This window comes from Dinoponera quadriceps, unplaced genomic scaffold (assembly GCF_001313825.1).
Source record: "Dinoponera quadriceps isolate SergipeBrazil2010 unplaced genomic scaffold, ASM131382v1 scaffold777, whole genome shotgun sequence".
Taxonomy (NCBI): domain Eukaryota; kingdom Metazoa; phylum Arthropoda; class Insecta; order Hymenoptera; family Formicidae; genus Dinoponera; species Dinoponera quadriceps.
In genome coordinates, this window is record NW_014555488.1 from 3,007,311 (window position 1) to 3,033,353 (window position 26,043).

At 43.6% G+C, this 26,043-nt stretch overlaps 1 protein-coding gene across 1 annotated transcript in view; it reads left to right on the forward strand.

Moving 5' to 3' along the window:
* The window catches only part of LOC106744423 (microtubule-associated protein futsch-like), a 52,984-nt gene that overhangs the window by 17,886 nt on the left and 9,055 nt on the right, over positions 1–26,043 (forward strand). Inside the window, exons 3-7 of the mRNA XM_014619182.1 lie at positions 1,442–2,889; positions 5,479–6,567; positions 9,202–9,634; positions 10,916–11,016; positions 15,222–25,274. Coding sequence (XP_014474668.1) covers positions 1,442–2,889; positions 5,479–6,567; positions 9,202–9,634; positions 10,916–11,016; positions 15,222–25,274 — 13,124 coding nt within the window. The remainder of the gene's footprint in view (positions 1–1,441; positions 2,890–5,478; positions 6,568–9,201; positions 9,635–10,915; positions 11,017–15,221; positions 25,275–26,043) is intronic.

The window sequence follows — 26,043 nt, forward strand, 5'->3', positions numbered from 1 at the left end:
TATATATATATTTATTTATTTATTTATTTATTTATTTATTTACTTATTTATTTATTTTAATATTATTGTGAACTTAACACCGTTATATTTTCAAAACAAAATGGCCAATAATTTTGAAATCTTTATATAATGTTTGTGTATGAAAGAGAATTCACACCTTGATAGAAAAGCAGAAACCAATCAGAACTCGCTCTGGTAATAACCAGTACATAAAGCAAAAACTGTCAACTACCAGCATGAGTTCTGATTGGCTTCTGTTTTTCTGCTTTCTGTTTTTCTGTCAAGGTTTGAATTCTCCCTTAGTTTTTTTTTTAGTTTCTTTAATATCATAGTAATTTTTCATCAAAATCTAATTTTTAGTTTAAAAGATTGTTAGAGAAAATCGAATTCAATATTAATTTCTTTTCTATATTCATTTAATTTTCTTTTTTTACGCTGAATGGAAACTACAAATGTCGCTCGCTTATTTCTTTCTTTAAGCTATGTCTACAGTAGGTGCAGTAAGCCTTAAGCCGTAAGAAATTGAACAATCACAATCGATTATTCTCCACTCTTTACATTCGACTGTGATTGATCAAATTCTTACGGATTAAAGCTTATTACGCTTATTGTAGACAACGCTTTATAGTTCTGTACTTCCTTCTTATTATATTAGGGAGTTTTTGCAATACCGTCTTTTAGATACGGTAAACGCTAAAGTGCGTTCCGATATTCACTGCCAATACTGCGAATCTACAGTTTGTGTTATGTATCTATAGATTTGAAGTGTTGGCAGTGAATATCGGAACGCATTTTAGCGTTCATCGGATTTGAAAAAACGTTATTGCAAAAACTCCTTATTATAATTAAAACATCGCACATTGCAGCATACAACACGCGGCGCTTTTATTTTACCAGAACTTGAACAAAAATATTAAAAGTAGAAATTAAAAATAGCACGCTAATCTCAAGAAACACATGTAAAAATTGCCAACTTTAATTGCAAATATCTCAGCTCTCGAACGGTCAATCTTTTTCTAATTGCACGAGCAGTTAAATAATATTTCAATACATATTATACGCGGTTTCATCGAATTCATCGAATCAAACTCGTTTCGCCTTACAACCTCCTTATAAGTGAAGTTAACGATTCCGCATAGCGAAATTACGCGGAGCTTTGCGCGATGACCGTAATACCCAGGTAAACAAACGAGCGTCATGATTCGTTTGTTTCCCAATGACGGCAGATTTATCGTTTCGCCGCGTCCGGTTCTTCAAACAATTATCTCGCACAGTCCGAAAATAAATTAAACGATATACCTCTCCCCCCGAAGCGAAGAAGCGACCCAGACGCGCGAGACGTCGAAGGTACGTCGAGATTCCGCGCGAATATCTCCCGATATCCCGTGGAAGCGCCGCGTGTCGACGGCGACAGTTACAGGAAGGGGGGTTATTCTTGCAGAGGCGGCATCGACGGACGTAGTTGGTAGCGGCGAAACACCGAACGACGACCCGGCTGAGGGTTACCGTACGGCGAAGTTGTCCTGCACGACAACGTCATCCGACATGGTGGCGTCGACTCAGAGCCTGGACGACCCGGGTGTCAACCACCCGGCTAACGCGACCAGCGGCGACCGCCAGCAGCAACAGCAACAAGAGCGATACGGTCATGCCTACAGATCGGCCCAGACCGCACAGGATAAGCGATCTCGGCTCAGCAACGTGATCAACAACTTACGCAAGAAGGTACCAGACGGAGCTGCCAGAAGCGCCGTGGCTTCCGATTCACCGAGGGAGGAGGAGGATGACCGGACCAGCATCGAGAGGAACCTGGAGAGCCTGCAAAAATATGTGATGACGATGCTCAGCAACGTAATCGATGATGAAGAAGACAAAGAAGACGTAGTGGGTGGCAAGAACGGGGACAAAACAAAGGAGCCTTCAGGCGAGGGTGACATCGAAGCTGCTGTTGTGCCACAGTTAGATGACGCCACAATGACCAGCTCGAGCGCCACGGAAAAGAATGTTGAATTTTCGGAAACTATGGATCATCCGGAAATAAAGAAAACGACAGAAGAAAGCATCGAGGACTCAGAGATCGAGACAAAACAAGAGTCGAAGAAACAGCTCCGGACGACGAAGGAAGGATGTATAGATATCAATAAGAAAGAAAAGTCATTGGTTAGCTGTGACCAAGATGATCGGAACATTTTATGTGAAAAGACAGAACCTCGGACTCTGGACACAGTCGTGATTGACAGACTGAGCGAACATCAGGCGGACGAAAGGGCGAATGTCGATGATGGCAGAGGAGGAGAGGAGCACGAGGACACAGTGTTGCACGGCATCTGCAAGGAGATGTTGCAGGACCTAGTGAGCAACATCGACTTAGGGTTGAAGGAGACCACCAGCCAGGAGATGTTTAAGACCAGCCTGCACTGCAGTCTACCCTTGGAAAAGGTAGTGTCAGTGCTTCAGAACTGTCAAGTAGGTGAGTCGCTCATCTCGCGGGTTGCCTTGGCGTCTTCAAGCTCATCGACCAGCAATATGGCGCAGAGTTCGATTCAGAAGCTATCGCCGTCAAAACTCTCATCCTCTACCGTCCCAATCAGGCTGCTCTGTCTGTACTGCGACAGGAAGTTCGTGTCTATATCCTTGCGACAGCGACATACCGAGAGGGTACACCAACTCGGCGGCGGTAGGAGATCCGAGAGAAATCCACGGAAACCTTCTCAAAACTGCCAGTATTGTTCGGAAAGATGCGCCGACACGTTAGAAGGGCTGTTTCAACACATGGTCAACAATCACGGGGACAAGTATCATGCGTGCGTCCCATGTTCGACGAGGTTCCCTACACGGGAGGTTCTGATGGGACACACGAGCGAAGTGCATGACAGCGGTCAGGCTCAGGTAAATATCTTGGAAGCCGATGAGGACTATCTTCTCTCTTTTCTCCCTTCAGTTACTCTGCATGTTATTAAAATAGAATGTAGATCTTTACTCGCGAGTTTCTTGTTTCTCACAGAGAGGCGCATTAAAGCTTAAACACAATGAAAGGAACAAGGAACAAAGAATTAAATATAGAGAATTAAGAATAAGTTATAGTTTAAAACAATAAAAGAATAGAGAATAAGATGTAAAAACGTTTCAATTTAAGGAGATATTCTCATTCGAAACATCGTTCTCAAATAAGATGATTTTTGTAAATCTTTTTTGAAGAAACTATATGACATACAATTCTGAAGTTTTCTACAAATATTTATATTTTTTATATTTTATATTTATATTTTAACTGTATATAATAATTTCGAATATTAATAAAGTTATATATAATTTTGTGCAGTGTTGAACAAAAGTTTCGTTTGCCACGATTTCGGATGTTGTAGGCTTCTAAAATCAAAACGGCAAACAAATTATTAAACTATAAACTTGTGGCTGTCGTTTCTATCACGATGCGAAGTAAAAATTGATTTTTGACAAAATTGCACGACTTAAAAGAAAAAAGTCAATTTTTGGCCAGATTTTTTTCAACTTTGGGAGCTTTTAAAGTTTTTTTTCAGCCTTAAAAATTGAAATATTGACTTTATCATGATAAAAGCAATAGTCACAAGTTTGTAATTTAACCCTCCAGGTGCGCGTTCAGAAATTCTACTCGATAAAATAAAATTTATGAACTAATTATGACATTTTCTATCTTGATTGGTCAATTAAAGACTATTTTACCCGTCGAGTAGGATTTCTAAACGCATTCTAGCAGACGCGTGTGATGTATTTTACATCTCACGCTTCTTTTTTCTTAGATTTCATATAGAAACAAATTTTTTTCAATACTACCCTTCTCAGTACCTTTCCTTAATCCTCTTCTTAACTTATAAAGTTGACAGTGAATTTTATATTTAGTATCTTCTATCAAAGTCATTAAAATCAACTGAGATATAGTTTACGTCACACAAGTCCACTCACGTTACATATTTCTATTCTCGTAAAGATAGTATCGTAAAAATCATGAAGTTAAATAAAAATGATATGATTAATACAAACTCTATATTACTATTGTATTATTATTTTATTGTGCATTGCTGATTGATCGTAAACCTAATCTAATAATTCAGTTTCATATACATATATAATAATTTTATCATATTACATATACATCATATAACATTACTTATATAACGCATCTGCACTTTCTGTACTTTAATCCATTAATTGGTTAATAAATCTTCTTTCATAATTATTTGAATCATATGATATCGACAACAACCCGGCCAGTCCAAAGTTTGACAGTTCATTCTACACCAACGTGAGCTGCAACATCCGCGAGAACCTACTGCACCAACTGGACGGTAAACTGTAGACGATAAGCAGCTTGTCGTCGACGTCCGCATCGGTCGCGAACATGACGACGACGATGACGACAGAACCGAAGTCATAGGCAAAAAGTCATTCTCACTGTCCCAATAAACACTAACAGTAATATTACAACAATGTTATAATTTCGTATTCACCAATGTAACTGTTATATCACATTACACTTACATTAATGAATGAGAAATTATAACATTAATGAAATGTTACTGTTTATTGAAATCTACGTAGATTTTCTAAATTTAACATGTTTGTAGATTAATAATAAGAAAAGATGCATATATTGATTTTCTTATTACTATTATGATTTTACTAATATTTTTATCAAATTACAGAGAAGTTATAGAGAAATATGTTTTATAGTTAAAAAAAAATTCTAAAAGTCACCTACAAAACGAAATGTTCTAAATGAGAATACCTTTTTAAAACCGAAATTATTATTATCTAATAAACCTCTTCTTTTATCACTAATACTATCATTTTCTTAATAATGATCGATTGATTCAAACTGATTTCTACTTGCATATTAGTAGAATTTCGACAGTGTTCCTAATCTTAGTTAGCCATTTCTTTAATTTTGATTGAAGCATGGTTGTTTGTATGTCAAAATTTAATTCTTTGTTCTGAATTTCCTATATTTAATTCCTTGTTCCTTATTTCTTTCATTGTGTCTGAGCCCTTATTATCTTCCTTATTTTTTCCACAATTGCTGTTATAGATCGATTCTACAAGAAAAGAACTAATATCTATATCAAGCTATATTTACACGGCAACATTAATCTGGTTTAGTAACAATCGTATTTACTGAACTCGTCCAATCAAATGTAAAAACTCACTAATTACAGTTGTTGCTAATTGCCGGATTAACGTTACCGTGTAATAGGATTCATAGATTTTCTTTGCTTTTTCTTCCTTCCCAGTTCTGTAATTATCCGACCGCTGATCTTGAGCTACTTGTCAGCTCCTGCAAATAAAATTCTCATCTGCATCAGAATCTTCTGATCGGGAAAAATTGATGTGTGATAAAACTGTCTAAAGGTTAATGCAAATATCGTTCATTTTATACAAGTCTCCGAAAGTACAAACACATCGCTCACTCGACATCAGACCAAACGTCCTTTTTCTTTCCAGCCGGACAAAATCAAGGAAGGCTCGCCCTGCAAGGAATTCTGCGGCCCAAACCTCCGCGAGAAAGTGAATGTGTCGTCGGTCCGAAAGAGAAGACCGGACGAGGGGGAATCAGAGAGTCAAGGCGACGCTCGGACGAAACTCATCGGGACGCGAGAGTCCGTCGACAACAACCCGGCCAGTCCAGAGTTTGACAGTTCCTTCTACACCAACGTGAGCTGCAACATCCGCGAAAACCTACTGCATCACCTGGACGGTAAGCTGCAGACGATAAGCAGCTTGTCGTCGACGTCCGCATCGGTCACTGTTGCGAACACGACGACGACGACAACAACGACGACGACAATGACAACGACAGAACCAAAGTCACAGCAGCAACAAACGCAACAGTCCTATTACGAGCACAATCAGATTCAATTTCCCATCGACATCTCGTTGACCGCGGCGACACCGGTCTACAGCAAGGACTACACGGCCGAGGAGTACGAGAACTCGAGCGAGTACGCCCGTAAAGCCGGTAAGACCAGTAGCGGTTCGCGGCCGCGCAGAGTTTCCTTCGAGAAGTACAATTTCCCGCGGAAGTACGACGGCAGGGGTCAAGATTGGACGTCCTCCATCAAGGATCTCAGCAACTTCGACATTTCCACGCAGCTGTTGCTCAGCAAGAAGCAACAGCTGATCAAGGAGCGCCTCACCATCAGTAGGGTAGGTCAGACCTCCGTGCCGCCGGCCAACGAGAACACCGAGGTGCGTGAGCCGGAACAGTCGGCGACGACGGTTAAACAGGAGAGCACCGACGACGCGACTTCCGCTCCCGACGCGATCCGCTGCGACCTCGGCGAGCCGCCTCCGTGCGAAATCAAGCAGGAAACGACGGCGGTGACGTCGAGCGCGGAGTCCGCCGCGTCGTCAAGCTCGAGCAAATTTACAACGGATTTCAACTCCGAATTCGCGGACTTTATGCAAGTGGCTAGGCGGGAACAGGGCACCAATGAGACGACCGACATCCAAGAGGAGGTCGTGCGTGCAGAGTTGAGCGGCGAATGGGCGAGACCGCGGATCTACATCTGCGGCGCTTGCGGCTCCAGACATGTAAGTGTGTCGACACTATATTTCTTTTTTATCATATTAACGACCCGATCTTTTATTTTCCGATTAACTTGTGGTTCAGGCTTAACCTGATAAGCGGCTAAAAATTATGTTTTTCCATTCATGATTAATCATCAAATGTTATAGGTTACCGTTACAAAACCATTAGAGAGTTTAATGATTAACCGTGAATAGAAAAACAATTTTTGCATTATCATCAGTTTAAATCTATATAACAAGTTAACCAGAAAATGAAAAACCAGACTCAAGTATCTCGAGGTTGAAATATCGACTGAAAACATAAAGATTGTATAGAAAAAATTTTTTGTTGAATTTACCTGACGATGAGCACAAACCAGGCGACTTGAAATAAACCAAAAAATCGTTCCCTTCAATATGGCTGGGTATTTAAGGAACACCCTGTTTATCAGTTTGCATATGAAAAGAAAAATTCGGTTAAATTTACATGACAATGAACGAACCAAATGCGTCTTGATTGAAGAAAACAGATTTTCTGGTCGTAAGAATCGAATTTGTTTCGTAAAAACCAGAAATTCTGTTTCCTTCAATTAAAACGCGTTTGGTTCGTTCATTGTCATGTAAATTCAACCGAACTTTTCTTTCTATGTGCGAACTCATATACAAGATATTGAAGTCTTGAGGAAAATATAAATGTCACACAGGCTTTAGGATATTTTATTGAAACTTGATGTAAGCTTATAATATTTCGGGACTGACATTTCGAAAATATAATGCCAAAAAAATAAAAAATTATGAATGAAACAAATGAATTGTTGGAAATGACCACCTTCCGCCATAATACACCCTCCTTCTCAAAGATTGGCGTACATACTCAAAGATATCAAGTGTGTTGAAGAACCGAAGTCTGTTTTTGTATTTTCCTTTGCTGCTAATTTTGCTTTTGTTTTTCTGACTGGTATTTCAAATAGATTGTTATCACACATTTAAATTTTTTTCAAAGCACCTTATATTTCGGAAATTAAGCCGTTTAGGACACATATTTTTTTTTATGTGAAATAAATCGCTCCCTTGAGTACTTGGTTGGGTATAAAAATTAGTCTAATAAATAAAATCTACTTTGTATGTTTATTTACTTTTAATTGGCGAATAAGTAAAAATTGTAACGTTATATATCATAACGTTGCCATCCAGTCACTTAAGTCACCTTTTGTCACTTTTTCCTGAGCTGCCGTTAAATTTATAAAATATATAGACGAGTTCTATGTATATTTTTTGCCGTCTCATCTGCTATCGATTGCCGCTCACTCATCGGTCCGTTGTTTTAGCGTTCGTACTTGTATCGTTCATGTCCTTTCCTTGTTACGAACTTTCGTATCGTATTATAAAAAAATTCGCTGTATGTTACGTTATCTAAAAATAAACTTGGGAAGAGAAGCGTAAGTGTTACATTTTTGTTTAAATGACCTTAGTTACTCTTAGGATGACAAAAAATGTTTTATTTGACAAAAAATATCGCCTTTCGTCACTATTTTGATGTCTGAGAGTTCACTTTTCGTCACCTTTTCTGTCAAGAAGCAGTCACTATTTCACTTTTTTTGTTCCAGTGGGGCTGGATGGCGGCGCTGATATCAATGAATATATGATATAAATGTAATATCGATGAATTATGTACGATAAGAAAATTCCGAGCGAACTTTGCGAACAGTATAACGATTAGTGTGTGATCAATGGCTTCACAACAATGTTCCAAGAGCCGCTGCATTGTACAGATATGACCATTGCAAGAATTTTCACGACTATAAATTATGAACAATATCCAAATCTTCTGTACACGGGATTTAAGATATTATTGTCGCGTGCCGGACAGTGCATTTCAATTGGCATGAATGTAGTCTAGAATTTATCAAGCAGTGTACTTGATCTTTGACATTCGCGCGCGATACATTGGAACCGATGATGAGCGGTTCGCTGCTCTTCCAAATCGCCGACTCATTCGCGCGATTTGTCTCCGCGGACCTATAATGACGGCAAAAATAATTATTTAATTGCAATTTGTCGTTACGTAGACACTGCACCAGTGCTCCTTCAATTTCGTTATAACGGATAACAACGGTAACGAAATATCGTCGAAATATCATCCACTGTTACCTGTCGCTTCGTTTTCCGCGACAGCACAATGCAGCATGAAATTTCGAGAGGAAAGAAAGAACCAATAGGGAAACCATCCAGTCGCGTTAATCTTATTTGCGACCAGCGACATACGTATCGACTGATGAACCGAGCATTCCGCGGGGTGAAACGGGAAACTGACGAAGTGAAGATTGAGAGAAGAAAAGAAAGAGGCGGACAGTTCGTTTGTCCTTTTTTCCCGTCAATTTTCTGCCCACGTCAATTTTTTTTCCTATCTCACATGAGAATCTGACGAATCGAGAGTAGCATTCTTTTGCTGCCGCGGCGAAAGTATAGGAATGCTCGGGTCTATCTATCTATATATATATGTATGTATATATCGTGCGTGTATATATATATATATATATACACACAAGATATATATAGGTCGTTGGCCTCCGGCAACGACCGTGAGAATGTCCCGGGCGAATTCGCCCACCGAACGTCTTCATGGAAGCAACGTCGCCGGTAACGTCGCTCTTGCAGATGACGCTGAAGGAAATGGAGGATCACAAGGTCGCCACACACCAACACGTGCTGTGTTCGCACTTCGAGCTGGTCGGTGACCAACGCGAGCACTACCAACATCTATACCTGCCGGGACGCGACGCACCCAACGAGGAGGCGCGATGCTCCACCTCGCCGACGGAGACGGCGTGCACCAAGTGCGCCAAGATCTGCCACGACACCGCCGAGCTGCACCGGCACATGCTCGAGTGCGGCGGCGATCACGCCTGGCTGCTCGGTCTCACCGGCAGCGCTCGGAAGAAGTGCAAGTGGCGGCCGTTCGGCAGCCGCAGCCGCAGACGACGTCAGCGCGGCATGAAGAGGAGCATCCAGAACTCGCAGAATTCGTCGCGAGTCAGCACGCCCAAGGAGAAGCAGCAGCCGGCCGGGCCCCGGGTCCGACCGAGTGACCGTAAGAGATCGAGTTTTACATGAGCGCGGAGAGTGATGAGCTCAAGTCAGACCTCGAGCTTTTGGGTAGTCGAGATAAAATCTTCGTGTGGACGAAGAATTTCTAGAGAGGTGTAGAGAATTTCAAGTATCATCTCGAGTTTTAAATTAGGCAAAATGCCATGCTTACACAGAGAAAAGGATTTCTTCAGGTTTAATATACGTGTTTGTTTGAATTTGGGTTTATTTAATATAAATAACATAATTTAATATCATTTTGTTTGAATGAAAATGTTATTGTTTCACTGAAGTAAGCCATATTGTTTGATGGAAAAAACACTATTATTTAGAGGAAATGATATTTGGTTTTCAATAAAGAAATTTACTCCATTATACACTACCAGCCATTAATTTGAATAAAATTATTTGGGTTTTGGTAGTTCAAGTAAAAAGGAAACACACGTAACTGTAATTACTAGTTTATTGCAAGGACTTTATATAATATCAATTAAATTTCGCACATAATATTGAAGTTAAAACGATATTTTCACTCAGATTTTATTTTGGTTTACGTATCCACCTTTAGCTTTAATCACAGCTTCACATACTGAAGGCATTCTGACAGTTCACTTTATCCAAAATTTCTAGTCCAATTTGCTTCCATTTTTCTTGTAGAACTTCCCAAAGATTATTTGTACTTGTACTACAAGATGAAATATACTTCGGTCACTAGAAATTCGATGGTTAGTATTACATTTAAATGAAAAAGATATTTTAACAATTAATAGGAAGCATTATGAACTCCTTTTTGATAAAAATGTATACATTTGCTACTTCTTTTATAACATTAACTAGATATTTAGTCATTTATTGAAATTAATGGTCGGTATTGTATATTAAATATTATTCCACTGAAACAAAAAAGTTCGTCAATATCTTTTTAACATATTATTTCTTTCAAATAACTCATTATTTATGATTACCATTGTAATGTTTAGATGAAAAACAAAAGAAATATGTTGTCAGATGTAAAGATTGTTTGAGAAATCAAACAATCCTGTTTGTTGAATCACACATTCATTTATTTGCTCCTTTCTAAAAGACAAATTTTTTTCAATTAAAGAAATCTTATTGAACTCAAAGAAATCTTTTTTTTTTCTGTATAAATGTGAAAAATTTCCGAAGAGAGGAATTTAAATATTATCGTCTTAGCACGAAAGAGAGAACAAGAGAGGAATTCTCGAATTCCACTTGCTCGCTCGCTCGCTCGGTTTCGTAACCAATCCGCTGAATTCATTTTCAGGCGAGAGCATTCAAAAGATGCTGGCCAATTTACCGCCTAAAAGGGCTACCAGGAAAATCCTGCAAGACAACGCGCTACGTACCCAAGGCAGACTTCGTAACGTAAGTAATTCAATAGCGCGCGGGAACAATGACTGCCTTACCTCAATAATACACGCGATCCGCAATTGAATCGATATTAGAATCGTAAAGGGTATTACCCCACTGCCGATTATAATTGCCGGCTGATTTAATTAGGATATCGGCGGCGCAATATCTGGCGTTAATGGGCTCTCTCTATAAAGCTTCCGCGATAATATGGCGGGATATCGAAGCGCGTTCCCGGTAATTTCGATTCAAATTACATGAAATCTCATGTTACGGCATCCTTAGAGTCGAACGTAATAAATATATACTACGCACAACAATTAGGAATATCCACTTGACGCTTCCTGAAAAAATAGGTAAGATTCAAGCAGCTGAAACTTTGTCAAAAGTTATCGAAATTCAAATCCAAAAAAAGTTTACAAAGCTTGAAGTCTCTATTTTCGAATGATCTTTATTATTTTTTGGTGCAATTAATTTTAGTAATTTTTACATACCCAAAATTACGAGCTGGGCAAAGTGGAAAATTATTTCGCTACTTTTAGACGTGTCACGAGCGCAAGGAAAAGTCTGAGAAAATTTTCGACCTTTCCTAGTGAAAGATGAAAGTTTTTTTTTATAATTTACTTTTGGGGCGAAATTTCTTTGAAATTTCTCATTCCCGAGTTATCAAGGATTAAAGAAGAAATGAATATTTTAACTTTGATCATAACTCTGTTAAAAACCATTGTACAGCAATTCGGAAAATGGATATTTAAAGTTGAAACTTTGCTCTATCAAACGGTATAATTGCCAATATTTTTTGTGGACACGTTACAAACAGGTAAAAATATCGTAAATATTCGCAAATTTTTATTCTTTCATTCAGACTCAGAAAACAATTATGTAAAACAACAATAAAGTTCTTTCTTATCTTCACGATTTTTTGAAGTTTTAAATAAACTGACTTTGAAAAAAATCGCTTAATAGCTGTGACACTTTTTTATAATAGATACTATGATTTTATGGGGCAAAACGTATTGATTATTGTGGAATTGTTTAATTTCAGTGAAAATAGAGGGGAAATTAAATATAACATTCAATGAGCGTTAAAAAATTGTTTTCTATTACTCTGGTAATATATTGAATTTGAGCGAGTGTCAGTATAAATCAAAAAAATTTTTTATCAAAAATAAATTTTTTATGTTTTCTTCTTTAACCGTTGATATCTCGGAAATGAAAAATTGTAAAAAAATTTCGAAGGAAATAAATTATAGAGAAAATTTTAATCTTTCACATGGAAAGTCGAAAATTTTCTCAGATTTTTTCTTATGCCTGTGATACGCCTAAAAATGACGATAATATCTTCCGTTTTGTTCAATCCATCGATTTCGGTATGTAAAAATTACCAAAATTAAAAGAACTAAAGGAACGATAAAGGTCGTATGAAAGTAGAAACTTCAAACTTTAAAACCCTTATTTTAGATTTGGATTACGATTTAATTTACAGCTGCTTAAACCTTACCTACTCGTATTTTTTGAGGAAGTGTCAAGTGCTTCCCTAATTGTTGAGCGTAGTGTATTCGCGTTTGTGAACCATTTTCTGATGCTTTGCTAATAATTCGTTGTCTCTTCTTGCTGGCGAACCTCCAAAAACAATTTCGGAATGTCTTTTCGATAACGCTCTGGACGGAAAGCCGGGCATACGTGAGAAATGATCGATGGAGCTCTAACTGAAATCGCCGAGCTGGCGGCAGGCTCGGCACAATTTTGCGTATTGTCGGCACGTTGTGAACAACATAAAACGCCACCACCGTCGGTTAACCCCGGCCGACCCAAATATTCCAAATAATCGAGGGAGAGTTACGAAAAAGCCGAGACTCGTCGAAATAATGATAAAGCGTTATTGCCTTGCGCGCCTTGTCGCACACGAGCGGTGGCATCGATTAGTTGACACGCGCGTTGGTCGAAGCACACATTCATCTGTGTCGCGATTGTGCGGACACGATCGTGCAGATAGGACGATTTTTACGCTGCCTTTGTGTGACGTACTGTTCTTCGCAAAACACTTCTTCCTTCAACTAATATAATTCTTTTATTTGTCTTACGGTCCCCTGACCATAAAACCATTTAGTTTTTAAGTAATACACAAGAAAGAGAATATGTATGTTGAAAAGACTCTAGGCTCAAAGTTCTAAACTACATTGAAAGAGAAGTACCACCGTTCAAGTAACATTTACTTCATCCAAATAGATACTTCAATATTCTTTAGCAAATATTTATTATACGCATATAGAAATACGGGAGTATAATTGTCTATATAGGTTGTATCTCAACTCCACCAACATACTCACTGGATAGATTCTACTTAAAAATAAATGAGTAAAATGTCTTAGTAAATATATGTTTTCAAACGTTTAATTTCTAAAAGTAGCTGCCACAATCTTAGTTATAAAAAAAAATATACATTTCATGTTATTCAATAAATCGTATTTTACAAATAAGTAACTAGAGTCATACTGTTATAAAAATTATTCAAAATGTTTGCTTACCTTATCAATGCATAACTGATATCTGTGGAGTAAAGACACGCTTTTTTTCTTAATACGTCTAATTACGTTTTTTTCTTAATTCCACTCACGACAAATAGTTATAATATACTAACGTAATAATAAATGATTTTTCAGTTAATATTCAGAAATATCAAAATTGATAAGTCAAATTATCTTCAAAAACAGATAAATGGATGGCATTCTTAATCCACTTATTACAACACATTTTCTTTCATCGTTGTCATCTTTTAAAAGTTGTATCTGAAAAACTAAACTTTTGCAGGCATATATTTACTAAAACATGTTTTACTTATTTTTCAATATAGAAATATGTTCTGTAAGTTTGTCGGTAAAGTTTAGATAAACCTTATATACAATATGATATTCTTTCTATTCTATTTCTTTGTATAAATAGACATTTACTTGCATGTATTAAAATAATTGCGACAAGTATTAAATTCATAATACATTAGACTCCCGTATAACGCGAATTTTTACAATGCGAATTCCTATAACGCGCCAAAGATATTGCGACTTCTGTTTTCATATAACGCGATTCTTCGTACAACGCGCCGACTTCTTCTGTTTCATCGTTGTTTTGACGCGGTCACTCTTAACCCATTAGCTGCCACGATCCCCATTTGGGGATCAAAACAAAACATAATTTGAATATAATTATACTGTTACACAACTTTTTGTGATATATATAACTTATCCGGCCAAAAATTTCAAAAAAAAAATTTGGCAGTTAATGGGTTAATATAACGATAAGGAAAAGTATTTTTCAATTAAAACAAATTTTTTTAAACATAATACATAAATTTGTATAATTATAATTTTATTAAATTTCAATGAAATAAAAGATTTTTTAGTTGGCATATTAATAATAATTTCAAACATGTTATTTTAAATTATACGCGTTATGCGAGAAAAATTCCCATACAACACGATTTCCTATAACGCGAATTTATATAGCACGTAATGTATTAATCGCGTTATACGGGAGTTTACTGTATTGTGAGAATATCAGAATTATATTTAGAAAATATTCATTGGACAGGAAAAGCTAACTTTAAAACCACTGAGTTTATTAAATAGAAAAGAAGTATTACATAATTCTAGTCTATAAATTTAAAATTTTTAATATAAATTTAGGATTATTTTACACGTACATTCAGTAATTTATTTACAAATTATAATATTGCGTTCAAGTAAATAATATTAGCTATTAATATATACTTAAATTGATAAATTGATAAAAAATATAACTTAATTTAGGAGGCTGAAAAACAGGTAATTATGCTTATTTGATTCTAATACTTTTTCTCTGTGTAGAAAACGTGTTTCCAATTTCCTTCTTTTTAAAGGTTTTATGAAGAAGATGGACAAGTCTTTTAACAATGCATGTTACTATATATCGCATAAGATTGCAAAACATATAATGTAAATGTAATTGAAATTTGAGCCATATGTCTTGCGATATACAGATTTTGCAGAAAACAAGTTAACGAAAGGTTTTATTACGTTCATTATGAAATATAGTACAGCAACTTTCGCGCGAGGAATAAAATAATTAAAATCCCAGAAGGCGAAATTGTTGCAACAATGTCACGGTCGAATCCGGATCGGGCGATAAGCGGCCACCGATACCGTCGTTCGTTGTAGCAGCATCTTTGGGTTCTGTTGAAACAGGTGCAGACCAGAACGAGGCCTCGCATGATCGGCGACAACTGGTCCGCTTCTCGCATCTCGCGCAATAAAGCGGCCCTGAGAAACAAGCTGCTGAAGAACGCCAAGTCGATCCAGCGGAATCGCTGTCGAAGCGACAACATATCCGCGGTGATCGAGAGTGTCGTGAGGAACTACCAAGAGAACGACAAGAAGAAACCGGACGATGACGGCGAGAGCGGCGAAACCGAGGGGAACAGAAGCAAGGACGCCAAAGAGATCAACGAGAGCCCGTCGAAGGCTTCTTCCGACCTGGCCGATTGGACGATTCGGTCGAAGGTCGTAGGCCGACTCAAGGTCCTCGGCAAGAGGAGGAACGTGAAGACGAGCCCGCGACTTCAAAACAGAAGCGCCGACAAGCTGGCGCATTTCAAGGCCAAGAACAAGCCCGTGAAGTTCAAGAACGTCGCCACGTCGCAGACGAAGGACGACGTGAGCGGCGAGGAAGCATCCTCTCCAAAGAGTACACCAAAGAACACAAAGACGACGACGACGGCGCCGAAAGCGACCGACAAAGATGACAACGTCACGACTGACGACAAGAAAACTTGGACTACTTCTAACAAGAACAACAAGCTGTCGGCTGCACCGAAGAAGAAACGCCCGGTGGACCCCGTGGCGTCGCTGAACGCCTCCATCAAGGCGAAGTCGCAGCTGCGCACGCAGGACGGTAAGTTCGCGCGCAACCCGAACTCGCCGGCGAAATCACCGGACCAGCGCTCGGCCAGCAAGGACTTGAATACTTTAGAACTCGCTACCAGCGACAGCGGCCTGAGACGTACTCCCCGCCAATTGGACCCGAAGGCGCGCGAGAGGAGCGCGAATGACCTCAAATTTGAACAGGAATGGCATAGGTTGTGCGCCAGAATGGAAAAGAAGGAAAAGAGACTCAAGGCAATTAGGAAGTCGAAAGCGAAATACGAGGAGAAGCAGAGCAAAAGCACCGACTGGACGGAGACCAAGCCGAAGCTGCGAGCTGTACAGAAATCGACGAAGAGAGCCGACCCACTCCAGCCACCGCGAAGAGTCACCCGGCTGTCCTCGGACAGCGACAAGATGCCGACCTTGGAGCCGGCCGTGCAGATCTCCTCGAACGAGGAGTACCCTGAGAAATCGGCGAACGATCTGCCGATTCTGTCGCCGGTCGCGGCGTCCCTGCAAGAGCAGAAGTCCACCTCGAAGGAGAAGGAGAGCGATATGGAGACTGATACCGAGACGGGAAAGCCCGCGAAGGAGCACAAGCCGAGGGGGAGGAGGCCGAAAGAAGAGACGAAGGACACCGCGAAACGGAAGGAAGTCGACGCGACTGAGGGAAACGAGTCTCCCAGGCATAATACGAAATCACCGAAGGAAAGGAGAGGGAGAAGGAGGAAGAGAAGCTCGTCCATCGAAAACACTATTACCGGCGACGACAAGAAGGAGGAGAACGAAACGACGATCGGCAAGAGAGACTTCAAGTGGAAAAAGAAGGAGACTCGAAGCAACTCGAAGACCAAGCTGGAGAAAGACACCGTGAAGAATATCCCCTTCGAGGTGAAGAAGAAGCTGCTGCGCTCGGTCAGCAAGGACTTGAATACTTTAGAACTCGCTACCAGCGACAGCGGCCTGAGACGCACTCCCCGCCAATTGGACCCGGAGGCGCGCGAGAGGACCGCGAGGCACGTCAAACTCGCAGAGGAATTTGATAGGTATGAAAGAATAGAAATGAAGAAAAAGAGACTCAAGGTAATTAGGATGTTGACTACCAGGTACGCCAATAAGAAGGCTAATGATAAGACGAGTCTGGAGAAGAATGTGGTTAATAGCGCGGTGACGAGCAAACGAACTCATCAGGGCAGGAAAAGGGACGGTCGAATAGGCGCGAAGACGAAGCGGATTGCGATCGACGACGTCGAAGGTAAGATTGACAGCAAGCAAGCGTCGTCCATCTGTCCTCAGTTTAACGCCCGATTGAGCGGTGCCGAACCAGCTGCGGAAGTCGAAAGTGATGGAAAAAGAAACGAATCGTCGGAGAAACGTCGAAACAAATCGTTTGAAAAAACCGCCTGTGCGATGGAGGGAGAACAGAATCCTGGTGAAACTGTTGCGCCGGCCGGAAAGGAAACCAAAAAAGGAGTCGAGAAAACTATCGAGAAGATTGACAAGGGCAACAAAGTCGATAAAAGTGTCAACAAGAACGATAAAACTGACAAAAGCGATAAGATCATCAAGAACGACAAGGTCGATAAAAACGACAAAGGCGATAAGGACGACAGGATTGACAAGGTTAGCAAAGACAATGACAAAGTCAGTAAAGTAGGCAACAAAGATGATAAGATCAGCAAAGAAGACAAGGTCGACAAAAACGACAAGGTTATTAAAGATAAAAAGGTCAGCAAAGAAAACAAGGTCGACAAGAACAACGCGGTAGATATGAAGAAGGTCGACAAGAACGACTTGAACGACAAAGTCGACATGAATGATGACAAGAACAACAAAGTCGACTTGAAGGACAAAATCGAGAAGAACGTCCAAGTCGACAAAATTGACAAGAACAAGGATAACAACTGCGATGTCTATCAGGATCCAGCGATGAACTTAAGCCTGAGCCATTTGCTTGAGACGAGCAATTCCGTCGACAGCGGCAAGGAAAATTCCTTGGAAACCTCTGTGAACGTTCACAAGCTGAAAGCGACAAGACCCAGAAAGGGAACGCGTCGGGAGCGAGCGTCGAGGAAGAGATCGCTGAGCAACGTCATCGGCATCCTAACGGAGGGTATGAACATCCCGGTGGAGACACAACAAAGCGTGGTGCTAACGGTGCAAACCAGCCTGGACAATGATCCGGATCGGTTGGTGCGTAACGGTGTCGCGCAACAACCGACCGGCGAGAGCAACGTAGTCGCGGTGGACTCGTTCAGCGAGCTGGTCCTTGCCGACGGGACGTCGGAGAACGAGGCCGTGACGGCGAACGTGACCGCCGATCATCAACGCGCGGACGAGAGGAACGACCATCCTGACCCCGGCAAGGCGCAAGACGACCAAAACGCCTTCCCCAGTCAGAAAGCCGATGTATCGCCGAGGGTGTCTAAGCCGCGTTCACCGGCCAACGACATTATTCTCGACCTCTCCAGAAGAAAACACAAGAGTAAGGGTGGTTCCTTCCTGGAGAAGATCGTATCGAAGATAGCTAAGCAGAAAGACGCCCTACTGGTGGAGGGTGAAGTTGGCACTCTGCTAGACAGCGCGGCCGACGAGTTGACCAGCATCCTCGACGAGGTCGTGCCGCCGATCATACCCGAGAACGGAGCGAGCACGCCTAGTCAAGCGAAAAACGCAATTGACACAACATCTACCGATGTTGAATGCGCGACCGATTTGCTGAAGATTTCAGACAAACCCGAGGAAAGGTCGACGGAGGAGACTCATCACCAGAGTGAGAGTCCAGTTAAGATAAACAGTGCTGCGGATAATGAAATGAATGAGGAACTAAGCGACGCGATAAATGAGAATTCGCTGATCGAGCAAAAACCTTGCGAGAACAGTCCAACGTTGAATGAGGAGACGAGCAGTGAGATTCCACCGGCAGACGCCTCGACGGTAATTTCCATTTCGCTAGATGCCACGCAGAAAACAAGTCCAGAGAAAGTCGAGGAGCGGGAGAACGACAGATGGTCCGGAAGAAAATCCAGCAAGAGATCGTCGGAGGGTGCGAGATTGCAGAAGAAAGGCGAGCCGACGAAAGCCGTTGAGGAGGAACGTACTGAGGAAAATGCGAAGGACATCGTCGCTCGCAGACCGGAGGAAGCGCCCAGCTTTGAGAACGAACTCCTTCCGGAGAAAGAGGACGCGAAAGAAGTCGCGTCGACTTCGAAAGAAGTCGTGGAGATTTCGTGCGCGCACTCCGAGAGCGAGAATAAGAGCGTCAACGATGACCCGGAGCCGCCGAATTCGGAGAAGAACCTCGCGGACGATTACAACGAGTCGATTTTGGTGAAATCCACTGATCTTCCGGAAGTCGCTTGCGAAGACACGAGGAAATTAACGACGAACCCTGAAGAGGAGACCTCCGTGGACAAGATCGCGTCCGATAACACCAACGCTCCGTCGGGAGACTCGATCGATTCCCTGGAGAAGAGTGTCAAAAGCGGCATATCCGCTCAAAAGAAGAAGAGTCAAATTAACGCGAGCGAGCCTTCCTCTAAAGGAACGTTCAAGAGAAAATCGCAAGTCGCCTTGCTTCCTTCAATAGATATCCCGCAGGCTTCCGTGAACGACGAGGCAGAAGAAGTATCGACTTCCAAGTCATCCACCATGAAAGAATCTCTGGAATCGCTTGACGAGCAGTCGACAAAAGCCGGTAGTACCATCGGCGAGGACCCAGCTGCAAAGGAATCCTCGTCTCCAGTGGAAACGATATCTAAAAACCCCGCACGAGAAGCACAACCAAACGTCGACTCGAGCAACCCCGTTAACCCGTCATCTCCCAAAACGGTGAAGAAGAAACGTGGCAGAAAGAAGAAGTCATTAACCAACGAGCGTGTGAATCTACCGGACGACGAAGTCGCTTCGAACGGACAGCCAAGCGTCGCGGATCCCAACGAATTGCTCGTCAGCTTGGAGTCCTTCAAGGTGCCGAAACGCGGCGTAAAGAGGAAGTCGGAGGATGACCGCTGGAACGGCGACGGCATTCCCGAAGAGGCTCCCGACGTGGAGACGGACGAAACGGAAAAAAGCGTCGTCGAGAGGAAATCTAGCGCGACGAACTTGGGGAGATCGAGTTCCCCCGACTCGCTCAACGGCGACAGACCTTCGGTTCGCTTCAGTCTGAGGCTCAGGATGAACAAGAAGATCCTCTACTATGAGGAATACATGGGGGAAATGTTCTACTCCACATACCCCCCGTGGAGGAACGAGACGGACGACAATCGCGAAACGAGACGAGAGAACGAAGAAGCGGAAGTGGAGGCCAGCAAGAACGAAAAGGAGTCGCACGCTGACCCATCCTCCGAAGAGGCGCGACCGGAGTCCCGCAAAAAACAGCAGTCGTCGAACGAGGATCTCGTCGACCAGGCTGAGAGCACGGACGACTTGTCCGAGAGCGACTCCCGCAAGAAGCAGAAGAAGAAGAAGAGAAAGAAAGAGGAGGAGGACGAGTCAGCCGATGAGAACGCGCCGATCGACTCTTCCGTCGCAAATTCGGGCGGCGATAAGCGGAAATCGAAGTCGCTGCTCGACGAGCACCTGGATCTCTCCGACACGGATGACATGGACTTTCCTGCGGTCGCCCAAGCTCCGTCGGAGAGCACAAAAGTCTCGGAAGAGAGCAGCAACGTCGAAGAAGAATCGACCGTGAAGTCCTCGAGTCTGCCGAGCGAAAGCGCGACAAACGCGGTGACGAGCGCAGTGAACGACGACGACTCGTCCGCTATCTTGAAGCCAGCGTCGGACAATTACGACTCGCTGGAGGACCCGGTGACGCCGAAGAAACGCGCCGCCGGTAACTTCGTGGTGGTGCACACGAAGACCGGCGAGATTCTCATCGTGGAGAAGCGGAAGAAGCTGACGAAAGAGGCGGCGAGGTTCTTCTGCGACGTCTGCGCCACCAGCTTCACCCGCAAGAGCTCCCTGAAGAAGCACACGCAGTCGCAATCACACCTGTCGCAGGTGTTCAAGTCCACGAAGGTCGAGCCGGCCATCGACTCAGTGCTCGAGGAGACCAACAACGAGTGGGGAAACGATCAAACGTGCGATCAACGGACGAAGAGTGTCCTGGAGGACGCGCAGGAACTCGCCGAAAACCGCTCCCCCAGACCCTCAGGTCGCTTCAGTCTGAGGCTCAAAATGAGCAAGAAGATCCCCGACTCCGTCCCGTATACATACATCTCCAAGTGGAGGGACGAGACAGGCGACAATCGTGAACCGAGCGAGGACTATCCTGCTTACGCGGATTCGACGAGTCCCTTCATGGATCTTCGTACAACGAGGCAGCAGTCGCTGGAGGATGAACTGTTGGACGAAGAAATCTGCAAGATCACCGAGAACATGAGTCACGACGAGTACGTGTTGACCGACCAGCTGACACCGCAGCCGCCGGAGGCGTCGTCGACACCGATGAAAAAATCGGCTCCACGAAAGAGCGAAGAGCAGACACGGCACGGCGACAAGAAGCGGAACAAGTCGAAGAAGAAGAATCTGGCGGACGAACACTTGATCTTGGACAGTCCCGAGTTAGACAAGTCCGAGGAGACAGTCCCGATTAATGAGGCTGCACGAGTCCCTTTGTCGCCGTCCTGCGAACTCAGCACGACGAAGGAGGTCGAGGCAGAGAAGACCGTACCTGAAGAAACCCCTGTGGAGTCGAGCGACAAGAACTCCGTCGAGAAGGCGGAACATTCGACCTGCGACGTCGACACGACGAAAGATGAGGAGCACACAGAGCTCACGACAAAAAGCACGCTGAGGCGGCATTCCAAAGTGTACAGCGAAGGGAAAGAGGAGAACCAAACAGTGTCCTCGCTCGACAGACCCGAAAAAAGCGTCGTCAAGAGTAAATCCAGCGCGACGAATTTGGGGAGATCAAGTTCCCCCGACTCGCTTAACGGCGACAGACCCTCGGTTCGCTTCAGTATGAGGCTCAAGATGTTGAACAAGAGGATCATCTACTACGACAAATACGGAATGGAAATATGTAAAGAAATATGGAGGAACCATGACGAGACGGACGACAATGGCGGCGAAACGGAAGCGAGACGAGAGAAGGAAGAAGCGGAAGAGGAGGCCAGCAAGAACGTATTGGGAGAGGAGTCGCGCGACGAGGAGCACGCTGACCCATCCTCCGAAGACGCGCGACCGAAACCGGTGAAAACCGGCAGAAAACGTGGTAGACCGAGACTGAAGGATCGAGTTGTGATTCCAAGGGCTGCTACGGAACCTGGGATCAACGAGACGAACGGCGTCGTCGTCGAGGAGAGGGGGGAATTCGAAGAATCAAAAGCCAAGGATCAAAAGTTAAGTTCACATACCAAAGAGCATCAGGAGACCTGCAAGCCGCAGCGTCTCGATACAAATGCGCAGCCAGTCAAATCGAAGAGAGGCAGGCCCAGGAAGAACTTTGCACAGATCAATCCTCCGTGTCCTCCGTCCGCGAGCATGGAAGCTGACGTCTCTTTGCCGGCGAAATCGGATCGCGACGAAGCGAGAGAGATGACGAAAGAAGTCACCTCTCACTCTGAAATCACCGAGGAGACTCCGCCGAGTCTCGTCGATTCTTCTACTGCAAACGCTGAGACTTCTGTTGAAGATCATAGAGAATCGAATTTATCAGGAACTAAGGAAGAGGACGAGCTGAACATTCTCAAAGACCAATCGGCGCAGGAAACGGACGCTAAGACGGCTGAAGATGAAGAATGTCAAGCGACCGGCGTCCCGTCGGAGGAGAGCGACGTCGTCGATAGATCGTCTAGCGACGTAGAATGCGTTTCGGAAGGTAAACCAAGTCACGAGGAAACGAGCGAAAATATCTCCATTAACGCGACCGATGAGACTCCAGCTGAGCTTTCGTCTGAGATTACCGAGAAAGCTCAGAGCGACGCGTCGCAACTTCCGGTTGCGATCGACGTTTTGAAATCGGCGGAATCCGAAAGTGCCGAGATTCAAGCGGATCTGTCGAAATCGTCGGAAGAGAAGCTGTCGGAGGAGGAATTTCCCGAGAAAGAAATTCGCGAACAAGCCCAGAAAGAAGAAGAAGAAAAAGAACTGAAGCTCCCGTCGGAAAATAGCGGAGACGAAGCGGCGACGTGCCCCGACGACAAGTCGCTTCCCGTCGTGGACGAACCGCCACCTCGAGAGACGGTAGACGACGATGATGAGAAGATACGACCACCGGTGGAGGACGTGCCTAACAAGAAGATATCCAAACTCTCGACGAACAAAGAGCGAGAATCAGATCGTAAGAGATCCAAATCGTCCAAAGGCAAGAGCAAAAGAGCTACGGTAAAGGTCGCCGAGCTATCGAGCGAGAGCGAGAACGAGGACAAGATCGAGTCAGCCTCCTCGAACAAGAGCAAGATTGTGAAGAGCGTGTTCGGCCGGGTGTTCGGCGGCGAGAAGGCTGACAAGGTAAAGGAGGTGCTGAACGACTGGGTGTCGAGGTCGGAGGACGATTCGGACGTGTCGAGGAGCACTTCGGAAGCGAGATCCTGCCTACGCGGCTCAGCGAAGAACGAGCACAGGAGGGAGAAGAAGCGTCACGCAGGCTCCGACGCCGAGCGCTCGACGAAGAAGAAAAGAAACGACAGTGCTGATGCTCACGGGAAGTCGAAAAACCGGAGGAAACGAGATCCCGACGCGCCACCTAAGGACCGTCTCGAATCACTGTCACCCGTCAACCCGATCAAGCGAAAACGCCGAGAGAGCAAGATCAGAGCGGATATGAGGATCGAGAGGATCCTGAGAGCCTTCATCATCGAGGAGTCGCCGGTCCTTTCGGACGTGAGCGATGACGCAAACGCGACTAAAGAGACACAACACGAGTCAACGGATCAGTTCGAAGACAGTCGCTCGAGCGACAAGGAGGCCCATGACCGAACGAAGGAGAGGAGTCTTTCGAGCACCGATGACTGGGAGAATCTCCAATCTTCCGGCCACGAGTCTCACGGGAGTTCGAACTGTCGCAAACGGCGGGACAGCAACGCAAGAAACGAGCGTTTCGAGTCGCAGTTCAACGTGTTCAAGTACCAACGCAGGGAGAGCAAGGTGGACGAGGCAGCCTGGGGGACACTCGATAATAACGGTGCTTCCTCGTGCCTGTTCGACGAACGGATCGTCCGCGAGATGCACGAGTCCGGAGATGTGGGTCATCCGAGTAGCCAGAAGAGCGTCACGCGAAAGGAGGACACTGGTGAGGCTTGGAAGAACGCCAGCGTGGAAGATCAGGCCAGAGCGAATGGCGGGCGTGGAAAGTCGAGGAAGGACTCCAGCGGTCGCAAAGATACCGGCAAGATCAGCAAGACGAAAACAGAGGAGAAAGCCACAAGAAGCTTCGACAACGATTCGTTGGTCGCTCTGAGAGATCAGGAAACGAAGGACGACACACGGGACGATTACACGGCGCGGTCTACCGGCGAGTCAAGGAACCGGTTGAAAAATCTAGCCGTCGTGAAGAACACAGGCCACGAGTTCCTCTCTTATCGCGACCTGGCGTCTCCGAAATACACCAGTCAGGATCGTTCGGGATTGGATCAGCAGCCGAAAGCGAAGAGCAAGAAAAGTCACGCCAACGAAGACTGGAGACCTACGGCGAGGAACCCTGTAGCGCTCGACCAGGAGGCTCTCATAGAGAACGAGCGGCCGAGCGGCAAAGATATCGCGCAGAAGAAGGACGCGGTGTCGTCGCGCAGCGGCAGCAGCTTGGCTGGCGAAGGGCCGACGATGAGAGACCAAACGGCCGACGGACATTCTCACATGGCCCAAGAATCCGACGAGAAGGACGACGACGACGACGACGACGACGACGATCCTGGGAAACGGAGAATGTCGCCGTTCTATGCCCGCGACAGTCCTGACAGCTTGATGGAAAGCAGCTCCAACAACGAGGAAGAGGAAGACGAGAAGGATGAAGAGCGTACCGCGCACGAGGACAGTTGCAGGAAGACGAACCCCAGCGAGTTCTCCGGGGAGAAGATCGTCATCAGGTCGCCGTCGTCCGGTCACAGGTCGGCGGACGTGATAACGATCGCGCCCACGGACGCGATCGAGGACAATGCCTTGGACGTGCCGAGAGAGATCGAGTCGACGGCGGAACCGCGGCAAGGCAAGATCTTGAACTTCGACGAGGAGCTCTTCGTGGAGTGTTGCTCACGACTGAAGGCCACTAGCGAGAACGAGCTGAGAGGGGCGAAGAAGATCAAGCTCGATCACACGGAATCCTATCACAGGCGAGACGACCAGCAGCCAGGATTCAGGGTCAGCAGAGATCGTTGGAGGGACGTGGAGAGCCAGAACAGCCTCGGCAGTCTGCTGGAGTCGGTGAATCAAGTGAGACACTTTCTGCGCGAAGATTCTTTTAATTATTAATAATAACAGGTTATCTACTTCCCGGAAAAACCTGGGATTCTCAGGGAATTTTATTTATCTTGTTTATGACTTTTATAAATAAAATTCGAAAATTTTATTCACAATATAAAATATTTATTTTTTATAGTCTTATACAGTTTCTCATACAGTTTATATAGTTTCTTTCCAAATTTGTCGAATTTAATCATTGAAACTCGAGTGATTCTTCATTTTATGTTACGATTTATAAACTTTTATGAACGGAAAATATTAAGGACTTTGCACAATAAATATATGTTTATTTGCAAGACATTTAAAAATATATCATTTTATCTGGAATTTTTTACAAATTGCCCAGAAAATTGGAGAATCAGAGAATAATAATATTCTTTATTAATGGCATATTAATGGAAATAATTTTTTAGAGAGTACACAATGGTATATCACAGATTGAAAAGAGAAGAGACAGATACAAAATTTAGATTTTCATAAAATAAATTGAGACAGAGGCAAAAGAGATAAATAATTAATTGATCGTAAACATTAAACGGATGTGGTAGCAACTCACTTTGTTCACTTTTTCTTACTTATTTCAAAACATGTCATTTTATTTTTAAGAAAAAACTTTTCCCACTGCTTTCTTATTTGACTTAGTCCTTTAGAAATACTCGATCACAAGAAAGCATGTCCAATAACTAACATCTTTAAAGATAAAACAAAAGCTTCGATAAGAATAGAGAATAACAATGAT